The sequence below is a fragment of the Maniola hyperantus genome, chromosome 9, assembly GCF_902806685.2.
Source record: "Maniola hyperantus chromosome 9, iAphHyp1.2, whole genome shotgun sequence".
Classification (NCBI taxonomy): domain Eukaryota; kingdom Metazoa; phylum Arthropoda; class Insecta; order Lepidoptera; family Nymphalidae; genus Maniola; species Maniola hyperantus.
Genome location: NC_048544.1, coordinates 4,641,187 through 4,662,103, shown reverse-complemented (window position 1 = coordinate 4,662,103; position 20,917 = coordinate 4,641,187). Strand labels below are relative to the sequence as shown.

At 37.1% G+C, this 20,917-nt stretch overlaps 2 protein-coding genes and 1 non-coding gene across 4 annotated transcripts in view; all 3 read left to right on the top strand.

The window, feature by feature from the left end:
- LOC117985633 (fatty acyl-CoA reductase wat-like) overlaps positions 1-20,710 on the top strand; it is a 41,605-nt gene extending 20,895 nt beyond the window's left edge. Inside the window, exons 3-15 of the mRNA XM_034972407.2 lie at positions 3,869-4,130; positions 10,280-10,395; positions 11,051-11,173; positions 11,831-12,015; positions 12,768-12,851; positions 13,778-13,887; positions 14,639-14,724; positions 15,439-15,554; positions 16,112-16,234; positions 16,883-17,002; positions 17,086-17,276; positions 17,982-18,048; positions 18,857-20,710. Of these exons, the coding sequence (XP_034828298.1) occupies positions 3,869-4,130; positions 10,280-10,395; positions 11,051-11,173; positions 11,831-12,015; positions 12,768-12,851; positions 13,778-13,887; positions 14,639-14,724; positions 15,439-15,554; positions 16,112-16,234; positions 16,883-17,002; positions 17,086-17,276; positions 17,982-18,048; positions 18,857-18,959 (1,686 nt within the window). The 3' untranslated portion in view covers positions 18,960-20,710. The remainder of the gene's footprint in view (positions 1-3,868; positions 4,131-10,279; positions 10,396-11,050; positions 11,174-11,830; positions 12,016-12,767; positions 12,852-13,777; positions 13,888-14,638; positions 14,725-15,438; positions 15,555-16,111; positions 16,235-16,882; positions 17,003-17,085; positions 17,277-17,981; positions 18,049-18,856) is intronic.
- Positions 1-20,917, top strand: part of LOC117985634 (uncharacterized) — a 221,140-nt gene that overhangs the window by 50,687 nt on the left and 149,536 nt on the right. The gene's annotated exons all lie outside the window — the stretch shown is intronic.
- TRNAV-UAC (transfer RNA valine (anticodon UAC)) lies at positions 8,818-8,890 on the top strand. Its single transcript has one exon. It is a non-coding gene; the product is annotated as a tRNA-Val (tRNA).

The following is a 20,917-nucleotide window of genomic DNA, read 5'->3' as shown; positions in this document are numbered from 1 at the left end:
CGTAAGTAAAAATAGGTTTAGTAAGTAGGGTAAGTGGATTTTTCGAAAATTTCTATTAGAAACAACATGATTTTAAATTATCTTTTTAATGAGGTCTTAGTCGAGGGTGTAGTCAAATTTTGTTTTTTTAGTCTCTCTTATGGTCTTAAGACTTCTAGGACTAGGGCCTGTTTGAAAAACTTTTTATATTCAGTACCCTCGCTCTTCAAGTAGGTAGGTACCTTGCAAGAATTTGTTAAAGCGGTAACAACTTTTTATAACCATACGCCAAATTTTAATTTCCAGGTTTTAAGTTTCTGAATAAAACACCTGTTACACACATACAGACGGACAGACACGCGGACAAACGGACTTGACAGAACTAAGTATAACAGTTTTTGTTTTACTACAGAACCTTTTAAAATAAATACTGTGGAATGTCTCACTTTTATCACAAGAAGCGACAAGAACAAGTTTCATATTTTAAATTGTTTGTTTGTTTTAATTATTTTTTTGCACGTAAAATAGAAGGGACAGTGATATTCCCTTCCAAATTTTCCAATATCATATTGAGTTGGTTGGTGCCCATTACGTAAAAAAATAAAACAATAATATGTATTATTGAGTATATTTTAAATTAACTAAGTACCTATCACTTCCCTGTTGGCTGGAATAAATAAATCTTTTATTTCAACGTGTTTTTATGGTTGTTTTACAATCTATATTTTATGGGTATTCAATTCATTGTTAACACTTACATTTTGTACATAATCACCTGGTATATTTCTACATAAATATATTGTGAAGAATATACTGTTTTAGAATGGATATACCAATTACAAAGTTAGCACATTTTAAAAACATGTTTCATCTTTAATTACAAGGACCTAATTAGATGTATAAAACATTAATAAAGGAATTATCAGATATTATTTAAAAAAAAAATAAAGATACTTTTTATACAGTTTGATAATAGAGAGAGAGCCCGTGAGGGCCAGACCTTCGTTATTTTATAAAAGCTGAAAGTTTATCTGCGTATTGTCTCCAACACAGCTGGAAGGAACGATGCGCGACTATGAAATTTGGATCATGGTGGCTTTGACAGCTCACAGGTAACAAACGCGTACAAAATCTTAAGTCAAAGTATTAAGTGTAATTTTTTTATATGTCCTTTAGAATAGTATTAGAACTCACGTCATTCATTGCCAGACATAGAGTCGTGGCAACCCCCTGCTAGACACCCTTAAATTTTAATAAATTGTTAAAATACTTACTAAGTCCCAAGCCTTCTTTCTATACGCGACTTCGGAGATTCAATCCCGGGTACGCACCTCTAATTTTCGGAATTAGAGATCCGTACATAATGAGCATAACCCGATACAGGATACTACGCATAAAATCTAAATATATAAAACGAAAAAGTGACTGTTTGACTGACTGACTGACCTATCAACACACAATTCAAACTACTGGACGGATATGGCTGAAATTTGGCATATATAGATAGCTATTACGACGTAGACATCCGCTAAGAAAGGATTTTTGAAAATTCAACCCCTAAAGGGGTAAAATAGGGGTTCGAAATTTGTGTACCTACTCCACGTGGACAAAGTCGCGGGCATAAGCTAGTAAAAATTATGAATCAAAACCGAGAAATTCCGGGCTTTCCCTGGTTTTGCAGCTGTCTGCCTAGGTACCCTAATTAATGTTCTTACGCACGTAGCACTTGTGAATCACTTGTTACTTTACTCTTTGATCACAAACCCACTTTAAATAAATTACAATAATTTATAGTAAAGTGCGATTTATTTGCTAAGAAGCTAGAAGTAGGTACAACAGGACATATTGCATAGATAAGTACCATAGATAGTATAAGCATAAATCAGAGATAATTTATTAACTGGTATAAGGTAGGTACGTAGGTAAAAATTAACGATATACATTAGAATTTCTATAATATGTGCAACTGTGGGTCTGTGGGTATGCAAATATTATGTATTTCAATCTCCATTTATTTTTTATTTTTTATTCAGATACAGGTTAGCCCTTGACTGCAATCTCACTTGGTGTGGTGGTAAGGAATGATGCAGTCTAAGATGGAAGCGGGCTAACCTGGAAGGGGTATGGCAGTTTTTAATAAACCCATGCCCTTTTGGTTTCTACACGGCATCGTACCGGCACGCAAAATCGCTTGGCGGCACGGCTTCGCCGGTAGGGTGGTAACTAGCCACGGCCGAAGCCCCCCACCAGACCAGACTAGAAATTTAGAAATAATGAAATTCCAAACCCTGCCGGGAATCGAACCCGGGACCTCCCACTAATAAGACCACAGCGCTTACCACTGCGCCAGGGAGGTCGTCTTTACTTACCGCATCTAAAGATAAATTATTATTCGACAATTCAAAAGCACTTGTTTGTTGTAAAAGTTTATTTGAACAAAAATTTATTTTATTCTATTAATTTGAAAATTGAATTCTACCACTGTTGTGTTTAACGATTATGATAATGATCGATTAATGTCAATGGTGATAGCTGCTGGAACCAACGGCCGCCAAGTTCTTCTCCAAACCTCTAAAACCGGTCACCCATCCATTTATTAACTTGGATCAACGTCGCTATAACATACCCCCCTATAGGTAGGTATAGCTCATAGCTGAGTAGGCTCCTGGGGTATTGGAGCGGTGCGGGAGGATGACAGTTGTCACAAGTTGACGAATCACTGAGCTCTCACGACGTCATCACACTCCTCCCGCACCGCTCTACTACCGCAGGACCTACTCAGTTATGCGTTATGTCGGTAAAAAAAGATTTTCAAAAATTTCACCCCAACGAAGCCGGCGATAGTCAGCATAGTTTCTTATAAGAGTAGGTACCTACATGATGAGTGTATCTAAATATATAAAAGGAAAAGGTGTCTGACTGACTGATCTATCAACGCACAGCTCCAACTACTCGACGGATCGGGCTGAAATTTGGCATGCAGATAGCTATTATGACGTAGGCATCTGCTAAGAAAGGATTTTTGAAGAAATTCAACCCCTAATGGAGTGAAATAGGGGTTTGAAATTTGTGTAGTCCACGCGGACGAAGTCGCGAGCATAAGCTAGTTTATAAATAAGAATAGAAAAGTTAGGTTTAATTAATTAATCCAATCGGAAATTGAGGCAGATGTGCTCTGTTAACTTGAAAAACTTGTAACTCCATACAGGTTTAATTTCTAGTTCCACCGAAGGTCAACGTACTAAAAAGGTTTTTATGCGATCACGAAGCGTTCAGGCTTGATATAGGTAATATTATGTTTAACTGGTCGGGTTAAGATTACTTCTACCTACGTTGGAAGGTGGGGATTTCCGAATTAAATTGTGTATCTCTTAAGATTGCTCTCCATGGTCGCTTCAAGTTAAGCGTGAGGGCATGCTATTGCAATCATACTCAAGAACAAGATCTGTGATGTGTGGGTGTGAATTATACTACTTATTTTATGTTTTTGGGCATAGATGATGCAGAGATAATTAGATACCTGACTTAGTTTTAGATCGAGAACAACAAAGAATTAAAATAATAGTCGTAATACGGATGTATGGAGAAGCGCCTAAGAAGGCAAGTGATATTTATTTGCTTAAAACGCACATAGCTCCGAAAGTTAGAGGTGCGTGCCCGGGCTCGAACTCCCGACCACCCGAATAGGAGACCGATGTCTTAACCACTGGGCTATCACCACTTAGCACAGTACTAGGAGTAATCTAAGCTAACCCTGCTTTTTATTCCAAGAAAATAAATAGAGTTCCTATGCGATTCTGATAAACTACGCGTATATCCATGCGAATTATTTTTCATCCCGGGCAAATTAACTCGCAGGCAAACGCTATAAAATTCCTTTCTTGTACAGGACTTAGAAAACGCAGTGCATGCATCCGAAACGGACAACCAAGCCATGAACCCAACCGCACCAATCTTGAACTACTCGGAAGACCACGAGTTTGTCTCAGCGAACCAGTTGGATGACTACTATGCTCAGGAAGATCTAATGGACACCAAGGAGGCGGAGAAACAGAGGCTAACTAAGGGTAAAGCGTCCAGAACAGAAGTTCAAATGTTTTACAAGGATCAGTGTGTGTTTTTGACGGGTGGTACCGGGTTTTTGGGGAAAGGTGAGTTGTGTTTTTGTGTGTTTTTTTGCTTTGATATATTTTGCCAACTTCCAAATAATAATATATTAAGAACTAGATGATGCCCACGACTTTGTCCGCGTGGATTTAGGTTTTTAAAAGTCCCGTGGGAACTCTTTGATTTTCCGGGCTAAAAAGTAGCCTATGTCCTTCCCCGGGGTGCAAGCTATCTTTGTACCAAATTTCGTAAAAATCGGAAGAACAGATGGGCCATGAAAGGCTAGCAGACAGACAGACAGACAGACACACAAACAGACACACTTTCGCATTTATAATATTAGTATGGATCAAAAGCAACTAAACACGGGCGGTCACGATCAACCGCTTCAAGCATCGACTCCATAATAGTGAACTACAAACTCCCTTTAATGTAGTCTGAAGGCTCCAACGGGTTATTCGGTAGAAAAATATGCAGAAATATAGCAAATTTTTGTGCTTTGGTAGGTACTTGAGTGATTTGGTTGGTTACCTAATTTCCAATCAACAAACAATACCTTCGACATAAGTAAATTAATATGCCAAACCATATGTTATAGGCTTTGCCTTGTATACCTACCTTCGATGCAGTGGGCATTATCTTCGGAAATCTTTGGAACAGCTGTGTGAGAGGACCCTCACAAATCTCATTCAGAATGCGGTCTGCACATTTTGCATACATAATTTCACTGAGAGTCTACTTCTTTCTTTCGGGTTAGTTTATTTCATTGTCATAAGGTGGATCTAGACCAAACGAGCGAATGTTCGCTCTATTAACACCCTGTCAAATTCTCTTGGATAAACAGAGTTGGAGCATTGCTCTGTCTCTTTATACAAAGAGAATTAGACAGAGGTGAGAGGAGGAATAGAACGAGCATCTGCTCGCTTGGTCTAATCCATCTACACACGAGACCGCTTGAGTAGTTGACAGCTTAACTGCATAAGCGGTCCATTTTCATTTTCCAAATGATAAACTGCTCAAGATGCCTATGTATGGCAGCTCTAAGACCTAGAAGGTACAAAATAGACTGAGAGGCTTCTTCCTTTGTAGAATGTTATAGGGATACACGATACGAATATGATACTAAATAACCTGAACTAGGTATTTGCCTTATACCTGTTTACCACAGAATATAGGACTTAGGTATACGTTAGTACTATTATATATTCTGTGCTTATACCTAGTAGATAGTGGTTACTTATTTCCATTTTTGGTATACAAATTACAGTTTAAATAATACTATTTATTACCTACCTAGGTTGCTAATAACAGATTATCATTATTAAAAATTTATAATTTTGCTTTTTAAAATTTATAATTTTAACAATTTTTGTAAGTATGTATATGTTAGTGTGTACTCGTAGTTTAATTAGTGTAATTGGCTTTATGGCCGTTCTAATTAAATAATAAATAAATAATAATAATAATAATCATCATCATGGGGAAAATACTAGGTAGATACTTACCTCGCATCTTAAATATAAATCTAATTTCCTTTGGATTGATCCCAAAATAATTAAAGTCCACATAATAAGTACCTAGGTAGTTACATGATTAAGAATTTGATCAACCTCAACTAACTATTTATGTACACAGACATCCTACGGATTTTTTTGCATGAACATCTACCACAATCATCAAAACTGACCTTCTGGTAGTAACTTTACGACAAATTCAATGTCAAAGTTATCTAATGTATTTATGTAACTGCTAAGATGGGGACTGGGAGATGATGGACTTATTTATTTCAATAATATTTTGGCCAGCCCGTTTTCCAGAAAAAGTTAAAACCAGGACAAGTGCTAGTTGTTGTAAGTATAGTGTCCAGCAAAAAAAATCCTGTGTAGATACTAGTTAAAATTTTGAACGGTCTGAGCTGAAGATAGTCATAGTCCAATTAATTATTATCGTCATTTAGCAGACCCTTGATGACTTTTGTACAAATTTTATTTAAGAATTTTAGGAATTCATCCCTGAGCGAAGCGGGGTCTGCAAGTCTAGAATTTGCATTTATCCGTTCCGTATGTTCGTCCCTTTGTAAGAATTTTTAGTAACTTCTGAATTTCACTTCAAATTAGATTATAAGTAATAATATGACATAAATCACCCAAAGCCCACCATGCTAACTCTAGTCAAGGAGTATTAAAACATGTTTTTACTCTCTTTTTTCATGTTTAGGATATAGGTCCTAGTATCATTCAGTATGTAGGTACATCTTTTACAGTTCCTTATTATCCTGTATCACAACTTTAAAAAACTCCGTTGGATTCGTTTCTCTTGCTTTAGGCTTCCTACTATTTATATTCTAAGCAGTGATAGCCTATTCTGAGAGGCGACCCGTGCTCTGTAGTGAGCCGGTGATGGGTTGATCATGACGATGATGATGATGAATCTATGCTTTAGCATTATAAATGTCTTGTTTGATCGTAGGTACATCGACCTTAATCATATTTTATGTTTGTGTAATGATGGGGCCGAACTCCGAGCATGGAGTGTTTTGCATTTGCATGACTTGATTTTTTAGTGTTTGTGGTTTTTTTTGTGTATCTTCGAGGTGAGTGGTTTTTGTGTGTGTTATTTTCGTATTGCTGTTTTAATGCTTGCTTTATTATTTTGTAAATTGGTGTTACCTATTAAAACCTACTTTATACCTACTTGTTCCGTACCTAGACCTGCTGGAATTCACGGTCGTGGCTTGAGGATCAGTGCGACCCTTATGTAATATTCGGAATGCTGTCCAAGCCAAGAATTCGTGCGACCTATATTTGGTACAGATATACAGGGTGTAACTAGAACGCTAGCAAAGACTTAGCGTAATTGTTATACTTACTACCTAAACACAAACCAATACCAATAGGTAAACATTTCTCTTTTTTAGTTTTAGTGATTAAGTTTTTTTCAAACTCGCAAAATCGCAACTCGGGTCAATGCCCAGCCTACGACGCGGCATTGACTCCGAGTTGCCTACTTCCGCAACTTACGTTGACCTCTAGCGTCAGTCAGGTGTTTTATTTGCAATATATCGTGAACTTTTACAATTATATAGGTTTTTTTTTCGCGTTATTTTTGTGGTAGGATCATATCAGTAATCATCAGTACTATCACCTGTCTTCGTTTTTACTAGCGTTCTGGCTACATCCTGTATACATGTATCGTATATTACACACCTCTGGTGGGCTCTTAAGCATGGAGAACTCCAATTATGGAACTTTCTTGTAATAATTATAAAATCTTCTTCTTTTATTAATGTAATATTTCGTTTAGAGTGTTGAGTGCTTGGGTGTAGTTTTTATATTATATTTTTCGTGTTTTAAATTATATATTCTTTCCTACAGATGGCAGAATAAGTTTGAAGGCGAGTCGTGTGGTAGAAAAGGTGCAGCTCTAGATCTTATATTTTCGTCTACAATTTATTAAGCTGTTAAATTATTTATTCAAGGTGATTGTCTATGTCTAGCTTATTAAATATTAAGATAAATATTAAATTTTTGTCTAATTTAAATAAATATAATTTATATTAATGTACCGTTGTTTTATTCAAATATTAATAAAAATATTATACGTAAGATTACTTATGCATTTTTTATTCAATTAGGTACAGCTACTTATTACATGTTGTTTTAAGTCCCTGGATATGAAATATTCAAATCGATATAGGCATTAATACGAGTGTAGGTACATACCTACTTCCTGTAACCGCCTCAAAGATCTCGATGAAAGTCTGTTCGAAGACTCAAAAAGACTTCAAAGAGCAGCACTCATCGCACTGTTGCTAGATCTATGTCACCTATACTCCGTTCATTAGCATCGTTCAACGCGCTTTTGGACAATAATGCTCAATGGGACCTATTTAATGATGGGTCTATAATACTGGTTCGGGAGTTACTGGAGTACGCTGAGAGCATTGCATGAATATGTCATTCAATGTTCTCAGCGTACATATTCAAAATCCTTTAATCTTTTATCGTTTTGTATTTTGTGTCTTGTTTCTTGTACCTTTATTTGTATTTAAATTTATTATTAATCATCTAGTTAGTGTAAGTGGCACTGCCGTTCTAATAAGATATTTAAAAAAAAATTGTCGTCTGAATCGTCCTCTAAAGAAGCCCCTATATTGACTATGAATTCCAGTGTAAGTAGGCTGTAGATACTAGATACCTAGTAAGTATTTCAACTATTAATCACGAACAAAATGTTTCTTCTTTTCTACATTCGAAATCTATGCTATGACCGTTATAGAGACAGAGCCAGCGCGTGCCAGACCTTCGATATTTTATAAACATGGTGGCTTTTGGAGATAACAGCTAAGTAGGTAATAAAGGTATACAAAATCTTACGTCAAAGTATAGAGTCTAATATTTCGTGATTTCTAATACTAAGTATTCTGAAGAAAATATAAAAAAGACTTTATATTTTGACGTAGAACTTTTTACACCTTTATTACCTGTTATCTTGCAAAGCCACCATAATCCAAACAAACGTTCCTCCCAGTATAGGGGAAAACTTTCAACTTTAGCCATTCAGCTTTTATAAAATAACGAAGGTCTGGCACGCGCTGGCGCTTAGCGCACCGAACAATTTCTTCTTTTCTACATTTGAAATCTATACTATGACCGTTATCGACATGTCAGCAAACTCGTTTTTAAAGTGAGCAGCTTTTACCGATATAATATTTAGAACACGTTATCATCGGGTTCCGTGGTGTAGTGGTTATCACATCTGCTTTACACGCAGAAGGCCGCCAGTTCGATCCTGGCCGGAATCATATTGTTTTTATATTTTATAAAAACGCTAGATGATGCCAAGGACTTCGTCCGCGTGGAAAAAAGTTTTTTAAAAATCCCGTGGGAACTCTTTTACGGAATAAAAAAATTCGTAATGGACCGTAACCATTTCGAAAAAATTCGTAATCAACCATTCAACCGATTTTCATGAAATTTGGTTCAGAGATAGCTTGTATCTCTGGACCAAATTTCATAAAAATCGGTTTCAACGGTTGATTTTCCGGTATAAAAAGTATCCTATATTCCTCGGGATACAAGCTAGCCTTGTACCGAAAAGATGATGCCCGCGACTTTATCCGCGTAAATTTAGGTTTTTATAAATCCTGTGTGTATTTTTTGATTTTTCGGGACAAATATTCATCCCCGGAATGCAAGCTATCCCTGTACCCGTCAAAATCGATTAAACGGAAGCTAGCAGACAGACAAATAGAAACACTTTCGCATTTATAATAATATTAGTATGGATAAATATAATTACTTTGGATAATATGAATTTTAAAGTTTTAACTACTAGCTTATAGTTCCGTCCAGTCTGTCTGTTCGTCTGTAGATATCTGTCTGTGTGCCACAGCTATTTTAAAAATAAACTACAAGTTACCGCTAAGCTACCATTACATAGAGGCATATTTAAACCTTGAAAAAAATTCAGGCTACCTCCTGAACACGAAAGCGAGAGCCGAAATAAATTGTGGTTTACTTCCGCGAGTGAATAAAAAATTATGAATTATGAATTATGAATTATGAATTATGAATTATGAATTATGAATTATGAATTATGAATTATGAATTATGAATTATGAATTATGAATTATGAATTATGAATTGGTATTTTAAAATCATTATGAGGCACTCGGACAATTTTAGAAAAAAAAAACTGCCGTTTACTAAATTAATGATTATGAAACTAGTTTAATTGCTTGATCGGACTCCAAGTCCTAACACGCACAAAATATTGTGCCCCTCCCCCTGTTTTTACGTGACAAAGAGTAAACTTCTCTATAAAAGGCTTCTTCTTTGTTAAAAAGTTATGAGATCTATAGTATGTGCCAATAAACCCCTAGCTGAGCTTCGATTTGTGCTGCCCATGGGACTTGTCCTAAGTTAAAGTAAATAGTTCTCACGTGCTCTTGACTGTATCACATTTATAACAATAAATAACAAATAACTGTACTTATAAGCACTGATTCTACAAACCCTACATCTTGGTAAAAAAAGTACCTATGGCTATAAAAGGTTGCGATGTTACGTAAGCGACAAACAACTTATTCACGAATTACGGATGGTACGGATCAATAATAAATATTAGTAGGTATGTAGGTAGTAATAAGGTAAGTAATATAGGCATAACCTTGCTTCCTCCCTTGTTTTAGTTTTGATTGAAAAGCTGTTGAGGTCCTGTGGCGATATTGACACGCTATTTGTTTTGGTCAGACCGAAGAAAGGCAAGGATCCCATTTCGAGACTCCATGATATGCTGGATGAATTCGTAAGTATATTTCACCAAATGATTCATCTACGTCCCACGACTTCATCTGCATAAAGGTATTTAGGTTTTTAAAAATTCCGTGGAACCGTGGAAAAAAGTAACCTTTGTGAGCTATGTGACTTTCTAGATCTCTAATATCCATGCAAAAAATCACGTCTATCCGTTGCTCCATTGTTGCGTGATTGTAGGACATTTTCAAATCCTATAGTCATATCAGCCTGTAGAGTCCCATTGATTACAAATACATCTTCTCTCATAAGAATAGAGGGAAGTTAGACACATCATGGTGTTGTGTTGAGGATTGCCACAGAAAGGATTTTAGCAGGTCAAAGAGAGGCAGAGAATCTGCTTTTTTGGAATTTTTGAAGTCGCTTAAAAATAACGAATTTGCGGGCTATCCAACACTTCTTCTCGCGTCGGTCCCTCAATTTTGAGGATTGTGGCTCCTTCGAGATATCAACTTCTTCACGATCTTGCGCCATTTTTCCTTGTTGGATGCCGTACGGAAGGCATTGCAGAAGGGTGTGTCGACTAACCCAACACTATATTTTTGTAGACATGCAGCAATCCATTTCATAAATTTTCTGTAAGTAACATTACCTATGTGTTATTGATGCCACAGGTCTTACCACCAAGTCAATATTTATTTTTGCAGTTATTCCATAGAGCTCACGAAGAAAATCCAAAAGGCATACATAAAGTGGTACCCGTTATTGGCGACATGGAGATGCCTGGGATCGGTCTTAGCGATGAGGATAGGAAAATGCTTACATCAAAGGTACATTTTCAAGCTGATTTCCAAAATTCTATTTGATTTCATACAAATTGCTTTGTTGTTTCACTCTGTTTATAATTTTACTTCTTGTCTTTAGAGTTCGTCGTAACATCCCGACTCTCCCACTCCCAATCTACCTAGTCACATTCCGTTTTGTCCTTTGACTTATTTTTATAGCACCTTTTTACCTTTCTCTTTCCTTACGTTTTTCTAACTTTACGGCGTAGGTACCTTTTCTTTAGGTTCTTAATCTCACCATATTCCTATTTTCCCGATTTCCTTAATTTCATGCCTACTCTTGTTAATTAATTTAAATTTGCGTCATACCTACTGACTTTTCCTGACCTCTTACGTTTCTATAGTTTTACTAATCTTATCTTACGTTTTGCTTCTTTGAAAAATTTAATTTTAATTTCTAATAATTATACCTAAGTATTTACCCTTTTATTGCTTTGTTTTCGTACTACGGTACTATCCATCATGTTATGTAAAGGATAGGACTATTTAAATAGATTTTACAGATTGATAAATAGATAATCATAGGCAGTAGTTGATCAATTAGTACTTAGGTAACTAATAGCAGTAAGGAACAATTTATGATCTTGTTGGTGTTAGATTTGCCGATCAGTCAATCTTTGCTAATCGATTAATAATTTCTAGGTGACAATAATAATAAACGCGGCCGCCACAGTCAAGTTCGACGAGAAGCTGTCATTAGCGACCGGTATCAATGTCAGAGGTACTAAGGAAGTGCTCAAACTGGCGAAAGAATGCAGGAATCTGAAGGCCATCACTCACGTCTCGACCGCATTCTCGAATACGCATTTGCCCTATATTGAAGAGAAGTGAGTCAGATTTACAATTTTTAGATCTGCAGGGCGATTGTCTAAAACCTGCATCAATCATTATTACAATCTCAATTCTAAATAATATCTGTCCACGGCTGTACTCACGCGTTTAGTCGACGTTAGCCCGACTAGTTTCACTCACTCACGGTAGTTTAAACGCTAAAACAATCTCAATTGTTCTGATTGGCTGAATTTGTGCGATTCTTGTTGCAACAATGCATTGTAGCCAATAGTGAGCGAGCATTATTAACCAATCAGAGATGATTGCGATCGTGACAATGTAAGCTGTCATTCTCCCGCAATCGCGCAGCTGTTTATTATTTTTTGGTCGGGTTTGTCTCCATATTTTCCCATCTTGTCTGGGGGGGGGGGGGGGTCCCTCATGACAAGATGATATCTGTACTGTGGATACTATTAATTCGGTCTCTACTTAGGCAAAGTAGGTATGACATATAAATTGACATCACCATCATCATCATGATTATCACCATCATCACCAAACCATTGAGCGGCTCACTATTGAGAACGGGTCTCCTCTCAGAATGGGTAGAGAGGACATAAAGTAACAGTACTTATTGCCTATTTCTATTGTAATTTTAATATTGACTTTAAAAGATTGTTCATCATTATTGATTTAGAACTGATGTTTAAATTATTTATTGATCATTCTTATAGTCCTTTTAAATAATATTTTGCTTCTATACAGAGGTACTACTGTATTCTTACCTAAGTACTTTTTATATTTTCAGATTCTATGATCCACCAATGTCTGTGGAAGCTTTAGAGGCTGTATCTCAGCTAGATGACAATATTATTGAATCTATTTTGCCAACGTAAGTAGATTTTAGTTTTGTATGCACTGCATCTGATCCGAATCCGAGAATTCTTGACCCAAAGTACCTCTACTTAAGTAACCGTAATTTGCATGAAGGTTTGCACACTGAATTTCGATTTGCGAAGACGCCAAACGGATTCTGATCGGATGCGTAAAGAGCCTCAGACAAACAAAATTTAAAAAAAAACCTCCAAGGGCGAGTCAGACTCGCGCACCGTACTATAAGGTATGAGTCACGCAAATTACTAATGCGCGTGGCCGCCATTTTAGTGTCGTCAGCACTATACTGAAGTTTCGAGCTGATGATATATTTTTATTTCGACTGACGTCAAAATGACGTCATTTCGATGTTAATGAGACATGGTTCCAGCGCAATGGCATTTGCGGGACGTACCTATTTTTTTGACATTTTGCAGCATAAATCAAAAACTAAGAAGGTATAACGCACAAAAATAAGCTGTTTTAGAATTTTAAAATTAGAGACATTTCAACGCGATTAATAGCCTCATCTGGTGACAGAAGGGCTGGCTCATTTCTTACGCAACGGATCAGCCTGGCTGTCCAGCGCGGAAATGAGCCAAAATTCTTGGCACCATTCCACGCGGGCATGATTTGTATAGTAATTAAAAAAGGCTAGCTTTAAGTTTTATTGTATTACTAGCCCATGCCCGCGACTTCGTCCGCGTGTAATTAGGTTTTTTAAAAATCCCGTGGGAACTCTGTAATTGTCCGGGATAAAAAGTAGCCTATGTCACTCTCCAAGTCTTCATCTATACTCATGCAAAAAACCAATAAACCAAAAACCAACAAACAAACACACTTTTTCGAATTTATAATAAGGGTACTGATTTTCATTAAAAAATATATATCTACCTACTCATCTCATTCTATTCTTGACGTGCTTTAAAAAATCTACCTTTTCAGCATCCTTGGTAATCGTCCAAACACCTACTGCTTCACAAAAGCGATCGCGGAGGAAGCTGTGCGGATCTACGGGGAAGGGTTGCCCATTTGTATAATGCGTCCTTCAATCGGTGAGTTTCGCCTTATCTCTGGCTTCTCCTATAGACCCATAAGAAATTTTTAGGGTTCCGTACTTAAAGGGTAAAACGAAACCCTGTTAATGTCACTCTGCTGTCTGTCTGTCCGCGTGTCACGGGTCTCGAGCTGAATGAATAGACGAAATGAGTGACATAAAACTAAAATAAAATTCCAGTATATGGTCATTTGGTGTAGATTTTGACCCAAAACAGAATACTGAATTAGAAATTCAGTTAAATTAGTTTGTCAACTGTGACCAAAACATAATTATATACGGAACCCTAAAAGAGCCGGGCACGACTCGCACTAGGCCGGTTTTTCAACTATATAGCTTATGCAGCGGGCTATTGCAATGCGACTCGCTCACCACTTATTGTAGTTTTGTAGGTACTTTGATGATGCTACGTCAGAAACCCTACCGCAAATCCCAACAACATCTTTACAATGTTTCAACTCTATCAGATGAACGATGTTCGAACGCATAATGTACAGATCGTACAGATGGACTAATAAACTAAATTTTGTATGTTAAATGTTCATACATAGAGATTCTTACTCGTGAAATGACGGTGAGAGGTGAGAATCGCATTGAAATTAGTTCAGACTTTGAACTTTAGAAGTTTTATTATACCTACTCAGATCTCGTTAAGGGATTCTAACGGTGATGATGATGATGATGATGATGAATAACATAAATTACTTTATGGCTTCTTGGAGTCTACGAAAATTTTTTTTAATTTCCAGTCGTGTCGACTTACGACGAGCCTGTGAGAGGATGGACTGACAGCGTGTACGGGCCCACTGGACTGGTGGTCGGAATTGGCACTGGGGTGAGTCTCAACAGAAACTGCTATTAGTTATACCTTACCTACTTATGTCCATAGCTCAGTGACCCAATCCTCTTGGCCCTCGACACTAGAAGCTGGCATTTTGACTATTATGCCCATCCTGATCCTAAGGCCGCGATTACACCCGTAATTTTACTCACGCAAGTAGCTTGCTTATGTAATTAATTTAGGTACAAAGAAAATCTCTAAATATATAAAACGAAAAGGTGACTGACTGACTGACCGATCTATCAACGCACAGCTCAAACTACTTGACGGATCGGGCTGAAATTTCGCATATAGATAACTATTATGACGTAGACATCCGCTAAGAAAGGATTTTTGAAAATTCAACCCCTAAAGGGGTAAAAAAGGAGTTTGAAATTTGTGTAGTCTACGCGGACGAAATCGCGGGCATAAGCTAGTGTATTTATAAAAGTGTCTACATTATAGTAAATTTGTCGTAAGTTACTCACGTGAATAAATTACTAGGTACTTACTTGTAAAAACTTACAAGTATAATCGCGAACTAAAACAAAGATACTGATCATCAGTGACTTGCTTATGTATTGGTAGTATCTAAATGTAAGTTAAATCCTAATCGAAATTTGTAGGTCTACGTAAATCGTCATTTTGTTTCTTTTCCGGATGTAAAAATATATTTTGTCCACTGATTTTCTACTAATACTTACTTTGCTATTTCTGTGCCATTTTCAGGTTCTGCGCACCATGTACATGGATGTGACGAAGACTGCCGACATGGTGCCTGTAGACCTTTGCGTGAACGCCATCATCGTGTCCGCTTACCACACAGCCATGAAATATAAAGAAAAGTAAGTTGCAAAAAGATACTTCATATTTTAGTCTATGGAGGAGGCCTTTGGACTGGATACATCCTACCGACCGGCAGAAGTCGGCAGAGCAACCTTTAAGTAGGTATTTTGCTTAGTGGTGGATCAGTTGCTCGGGTATAGATAGTAAACTTGATGACATCCTTGGCGGGGTTTTGCACGATATACGAGTAGGTACATTGGGGGTTTGAAAAGTACTTAGGTAGGTACCTACTACCTAAATTACTAACACTGGTAGTTAAGGTAGTGGCTTATTTAGAGGATGATTCAGACGACATGTGTCGTAGTACACAACCTCAATGCATTGCATAAAGGTTGAATATGACACGTGTTGTTTGAATCATCCTCTAAAGAAGCCCCTATATTGCCTATGAATTTTTTCTTTCTTTATATTCTTTATTTTTGCGTTTCACATTCCGGTGTAAAACTACAAGTATAAGGCAATTGGGTGGTGGATTGTATTCAGATAGTAGGTATAATAATAGCGCTACGTTTTTGGTAACGTTCTACTTTTATTACTCTGTATATTTTATTTTCAGCCAAACATCAGACATACCGATCTACAACTACGTGTCCGGCGCCCAGACTCCGGTCACCTGGGGCGAGTTCATTGAATACAACAGGAGGTTCGGAATAGTGATACCCACCATGAAAGCAGTGTGGTATGTATTATCTCTACTTAATGCTAACTAAAAGGCATCTATAGGTAATCTACGTAAATATATAAAAGGAAAAGGTGATTAACTGATCTATCAACGCACAGCTCAAACTACTGGACGGATCGGGCTGAAATTTGGCATGTAGATAGATAGCTATTATGACGTAGGCATCCGCTAAGAAAGTATTTTTGAAAATTCAACCCCTAAGCGGGTGAAGCTAGTCTAATATAATAATAAGTATATCTATGTAAAGTAGAACTAAAGTGCAGATTTAAAACTACCGCATTTGAATCAATTTCTTCTTCAACTCTCGTGCGTTTTTCTTTTTTACTAATCAGCTAGAACGGATTTTAATATGCCATGATGTAGGTACCTACCTACACTCTACCCGTGGCATCAACTTAATATAGCGCTCTCAGAGAGTGCACTCTACTAACTTCATTACACGGAGAAGTTAGTATCAAAGAATTTGCAAGTACTACTACGTTAGCGCTCTCTCTGTTACGTACCCATACAATTAATGATAGAGCGCTATATTAACTTCATTCCACGGATAGGGTATAGTATGAAAGTAAAATATTACCTATGGTAGGTATGTTATATCATTGACTTAGACATTTTTTTTTTCTAAGCCCTAACCCTCATTTTCAGGTACTACGGCTTGAACCCCACGAGTAACTACTATCTGTTCCTGTTCTACAACTTCTTCCTGCACTACCTGCCAGCACTGTTCATCGATACTTTCTGTGCCTTGACGGGGAGAAGGCGCGCGTAAGTATTGTTTTGTTTTACTGTCGTACCGGCTAGACTTCCTTTTTGAAGCGAAGGTTCTTGACAGCCATTTGTTCTTACAGGATGTTAAAATTCTACAAGAAGTTAACAAAGATGGCTAATATCCTATTCTACTTCTCGATTCAAGACTGGAAGTTCAGTGATGAGCATGTGCAGGAGATGTGGCGGTCTCTCTCTAGCTCAGACCAGACTGTGTTTCCTTTCAACATCGGCGATATGTCCTGGGAATATATGACTGAGACTTTCTTAGCAGGTGAGTAAATTAGAATAGACTGAAAGTTCAGTGTGGTTCAGTGTAGAGCATGTGCAGGAAATGTGGCAGTATCTCTCTAGCTCAGACCAGACCGCGCTTACTTTCAACATCGGCGATATGTCCTGGAAGTATCTACCAATATGATGATTAAAACTTTCTCAGCAAATGAGTAAGGCATTATAATGCGATTTAAGCAATTAAATACTACTTCCTGTAACGGTAAAGGAAAACATCGCGAGGAAACTTGCATACCGATTGAGAGTTCTCCATAATGTTCTCAAAGAAGTCTGCCAATCCGCATTTATCTAACGTAGTGGACTACGGTCTAAATCCTTCTCATTCCAAGAAAAGATCAGTGTAAAGTAATGAGCCGGCGATGGGTTGTGGTCATAATAGGTAGCCTACTCAGAAGGTCGGTACACGGATCTATCTAACTAATCATATTTATTTACTAGCTGATTCCCGCGACTTCATTCGGGGGAAATTTTAAAAATCCCACTGGGAATTATCTGATTTTCCGAAATAAAAAATAGCCCATGTGTAAATCTACAGTAGCTATAATCTATCTGCATTAAAAATTTTAGCTAATCCGTCCTGTAGTTTGTGCGTGAAAGAGTAAGAAAAATACACATACAAACTTTCGCTTTTATAATATTAGTGTGAAGTGTGATCCTGCTAATATTAACACTGGTCTGTTTATTTTAGGTTTACGAGTGTATCTGATTAAGGATGACATTTCCACATTGCCAGAAGCGAAGAAAAAGTGGACCAGGTATTATTTTATACTTTTTATTACTATGTCGTTCTTGTGATGCGACGTCGCACCGCAAGTTTCTGTGGAAGGGCCCTAAATCGAAGCAAAGTTGCGCGCTCGTTGGCATCATAAGGCCGCCATTGGGGCCGATTCTCTTGGACACAATCTCTAAACTAAACTAAATTAGAAGGTCTAAATCTAGTGCTATCCTTTTCCGCAAGCAACATTATGATAAGGATAGCAATAGGTTTAGACGTGCCATTTTAGTTTAGTTTAGAGATTGTGTACAACGGAATTAGCCACATTATACCTGTAAGTTTTACTCACATATTAAGTAGGTAGCTTACGTAATTAATTGACAACTTTACTAAGGTAAATGTACTTACAAGAGTGTTTACATTAGTAAAGTTGTAAGTTAATCATGTGAGCTATTTACTTGAGTAAAACTTACAGGTGTATCCGCAGCCTTAAGTTGTTTTTCAGGTAACTAGGTAATAAAAAGAGATTTCATGACGATGTTTTCTTTCCATAAAGTCTGTAGTATAGACAGTAGAATTCGTCTTACTGACGTAACTTGTGGTGCCCCGAACGGATCCGCGGATTTTTGTAATGTTCCTGACGTCGGACTGCCTACTCCACGATTAATATCTAGCGTTAACTATTTACTCACTTACCTTTTTTTAAATTTATTGTAGGGATACGCTTGACCCGATGGAAAGTGATATGGTGGCCTAAGATTGTACGCGTTTACCCAGAAGATGTTAATTGTAATCATAGGTACCTACACGGATTGTAATTGTACTTACCTGTTTTTGTTTGTTTTCAGATTATACTACCTTCATCAGCTCGTGAAGTTAAGCGCTTTCAGTTTAGTCATTTTCTTAGGTTATTTGTTAGTAAAGGGTTTATTATATATGTTCGGATTATAAAAACTGTTGTATTGTAGGTAGCTATAGAAAGTCAATTAGGGGAGCATTTTGTGCTAATTGTTATTAAATTAGATAGAACGCTAGATCGACACATAAAGTAGGTACCTAATGCTCGATTTCAGATTCAGATAATAGGTAGGTCATTGAAATAAAAAATAGCACTATCCAATGAAATGGCCATTCTGAGTTAGTTAGCAACAACTATACCCTATCCGCGGAATGGAGTTAGTATAGCGCTGAGCGCTCTCTCTGTTTGGCTCTATCATTTGTATGGATTAGAGAGCGCTATAACTTGTCCGCGGAATGAAGTAAGTAAAGCGCTTTCTTTGTTTGGCTCTATCATTTGTATGGATTAGAGAGCGCTATAACTTATCCGCGGAATGAAGTTAGTATAGCGCTCTCTCTGTTTGGCTCTATCATTTGTATGGATTAGGGAGCGCTATAACTTGTCCGCGGAATGAAGTTAGTATAGCGCTCTTTCTGATTGGCTCTATCATTTATATGGATTAGAGAGCGCTATAACTTATCCGCGGAATGAAGTTAGTATAGCGCTCTCTCTGATTGGCTCTATCATTTATATGGATTAGAGAGCGCTATAACTTATCCGCGGAATGAAGTTAGTATAGCGCTCTCCCTGATTGGCTCTATCATTTATATGGATTAGAGAGCGCTATAACTTATCCGCGGAATGAAGTTAGTATAGCGCTCTCTCTGTTTGGCTCTATTATTTGTATGGATTAGAGAGCTCTATAACTTATCCGCGGAATGAAGTTAGTATAGCGCTCTCTCTGTTTGGCTCTATTATTTGTATGGATTAGAGAGCTCTATAACTTATCTGCGGAATGAAGTTAGTATAGCGCTCTCTCTGTTTGGCTCTATTATTTGTATGGATTAGAGAGCTCTATAACTTATCCGCGGAATGAAGTTAGTATAGCGCTCTCTCTGTTTGGCTCTATCATTTGTATAGATTACAGAGCGCTATAACTTATCTACGGAATGAAGTAAGTATAGCGCTATCATTTGTATGGATTACGTAACATCAGCTGTATCTAATTGTGAGGAAAAGCCAGGTCTTTTGTAAAGACCATCGCCTCGATAAGGTTATTGTCGTTTTAAGCTGAATTGTTGCTAAATGCAAAGAATAGCCCTATTGAAAAATTGAGTTTGGATAGGGTTATACTTTTGTTTTCAATTTGCGATTTTGTGTGACAGGGTTGTTCCGCTGTTTCCTTGTCGACCCACTAATTTGTCCTACTGGTAGAACCACGAGGAAGACCAGTTCCTCGTCGTATAGGTAGCTGCAGTTTTACCCCAGCTTCCTCCTTCATAGTTCATACAATGCATAAAAAATGACTTCTCACGCGCCATTTTAACTTTTTGTGTCAAATTTCATGTTGAAAGTACGATTTTAGACCTTGTTTTAAAGACGAACCGTACTTTTGACATGACAGCTGACCCATAAAGTTAAAATGGCACGTGAGAAGTCATTTTGTACGGACTATACTATACAGTCGGTCGACGAACAGAGAAATCTTACATAGAGAATAATTTATTTAAAGATTGTATTTTTTGTAGGATAGATAATTTTAGTTTTAAAATAGGTAGATTTAATTTTTATTTTGGGGTACTTTGTGATTTCTGGAGATTAATTTCATAAAGGAGATTAAATAGGTTTTGTAAATATTTTGCTGAAATTATTTTTGTATTTTATATTGACCGAAATAAATATTTTATAGTGTAACTGATAAGCACTGCCTGTTTTATTATTTTACAAATTTGAACCCGAACAAAATAAATAAATATTATCATCAGCCTGTGGACGTCCACAGTTGGACACCTATGTCCTTCAGTAAAGAGTGCTACCCCACCCGGTCTACCTCATCCAGCCACTTCCCGCCATAAATAAATATAGGACCAAGGTATTTAATTTACTAACCTAATAAAAAAGCAATAAAACG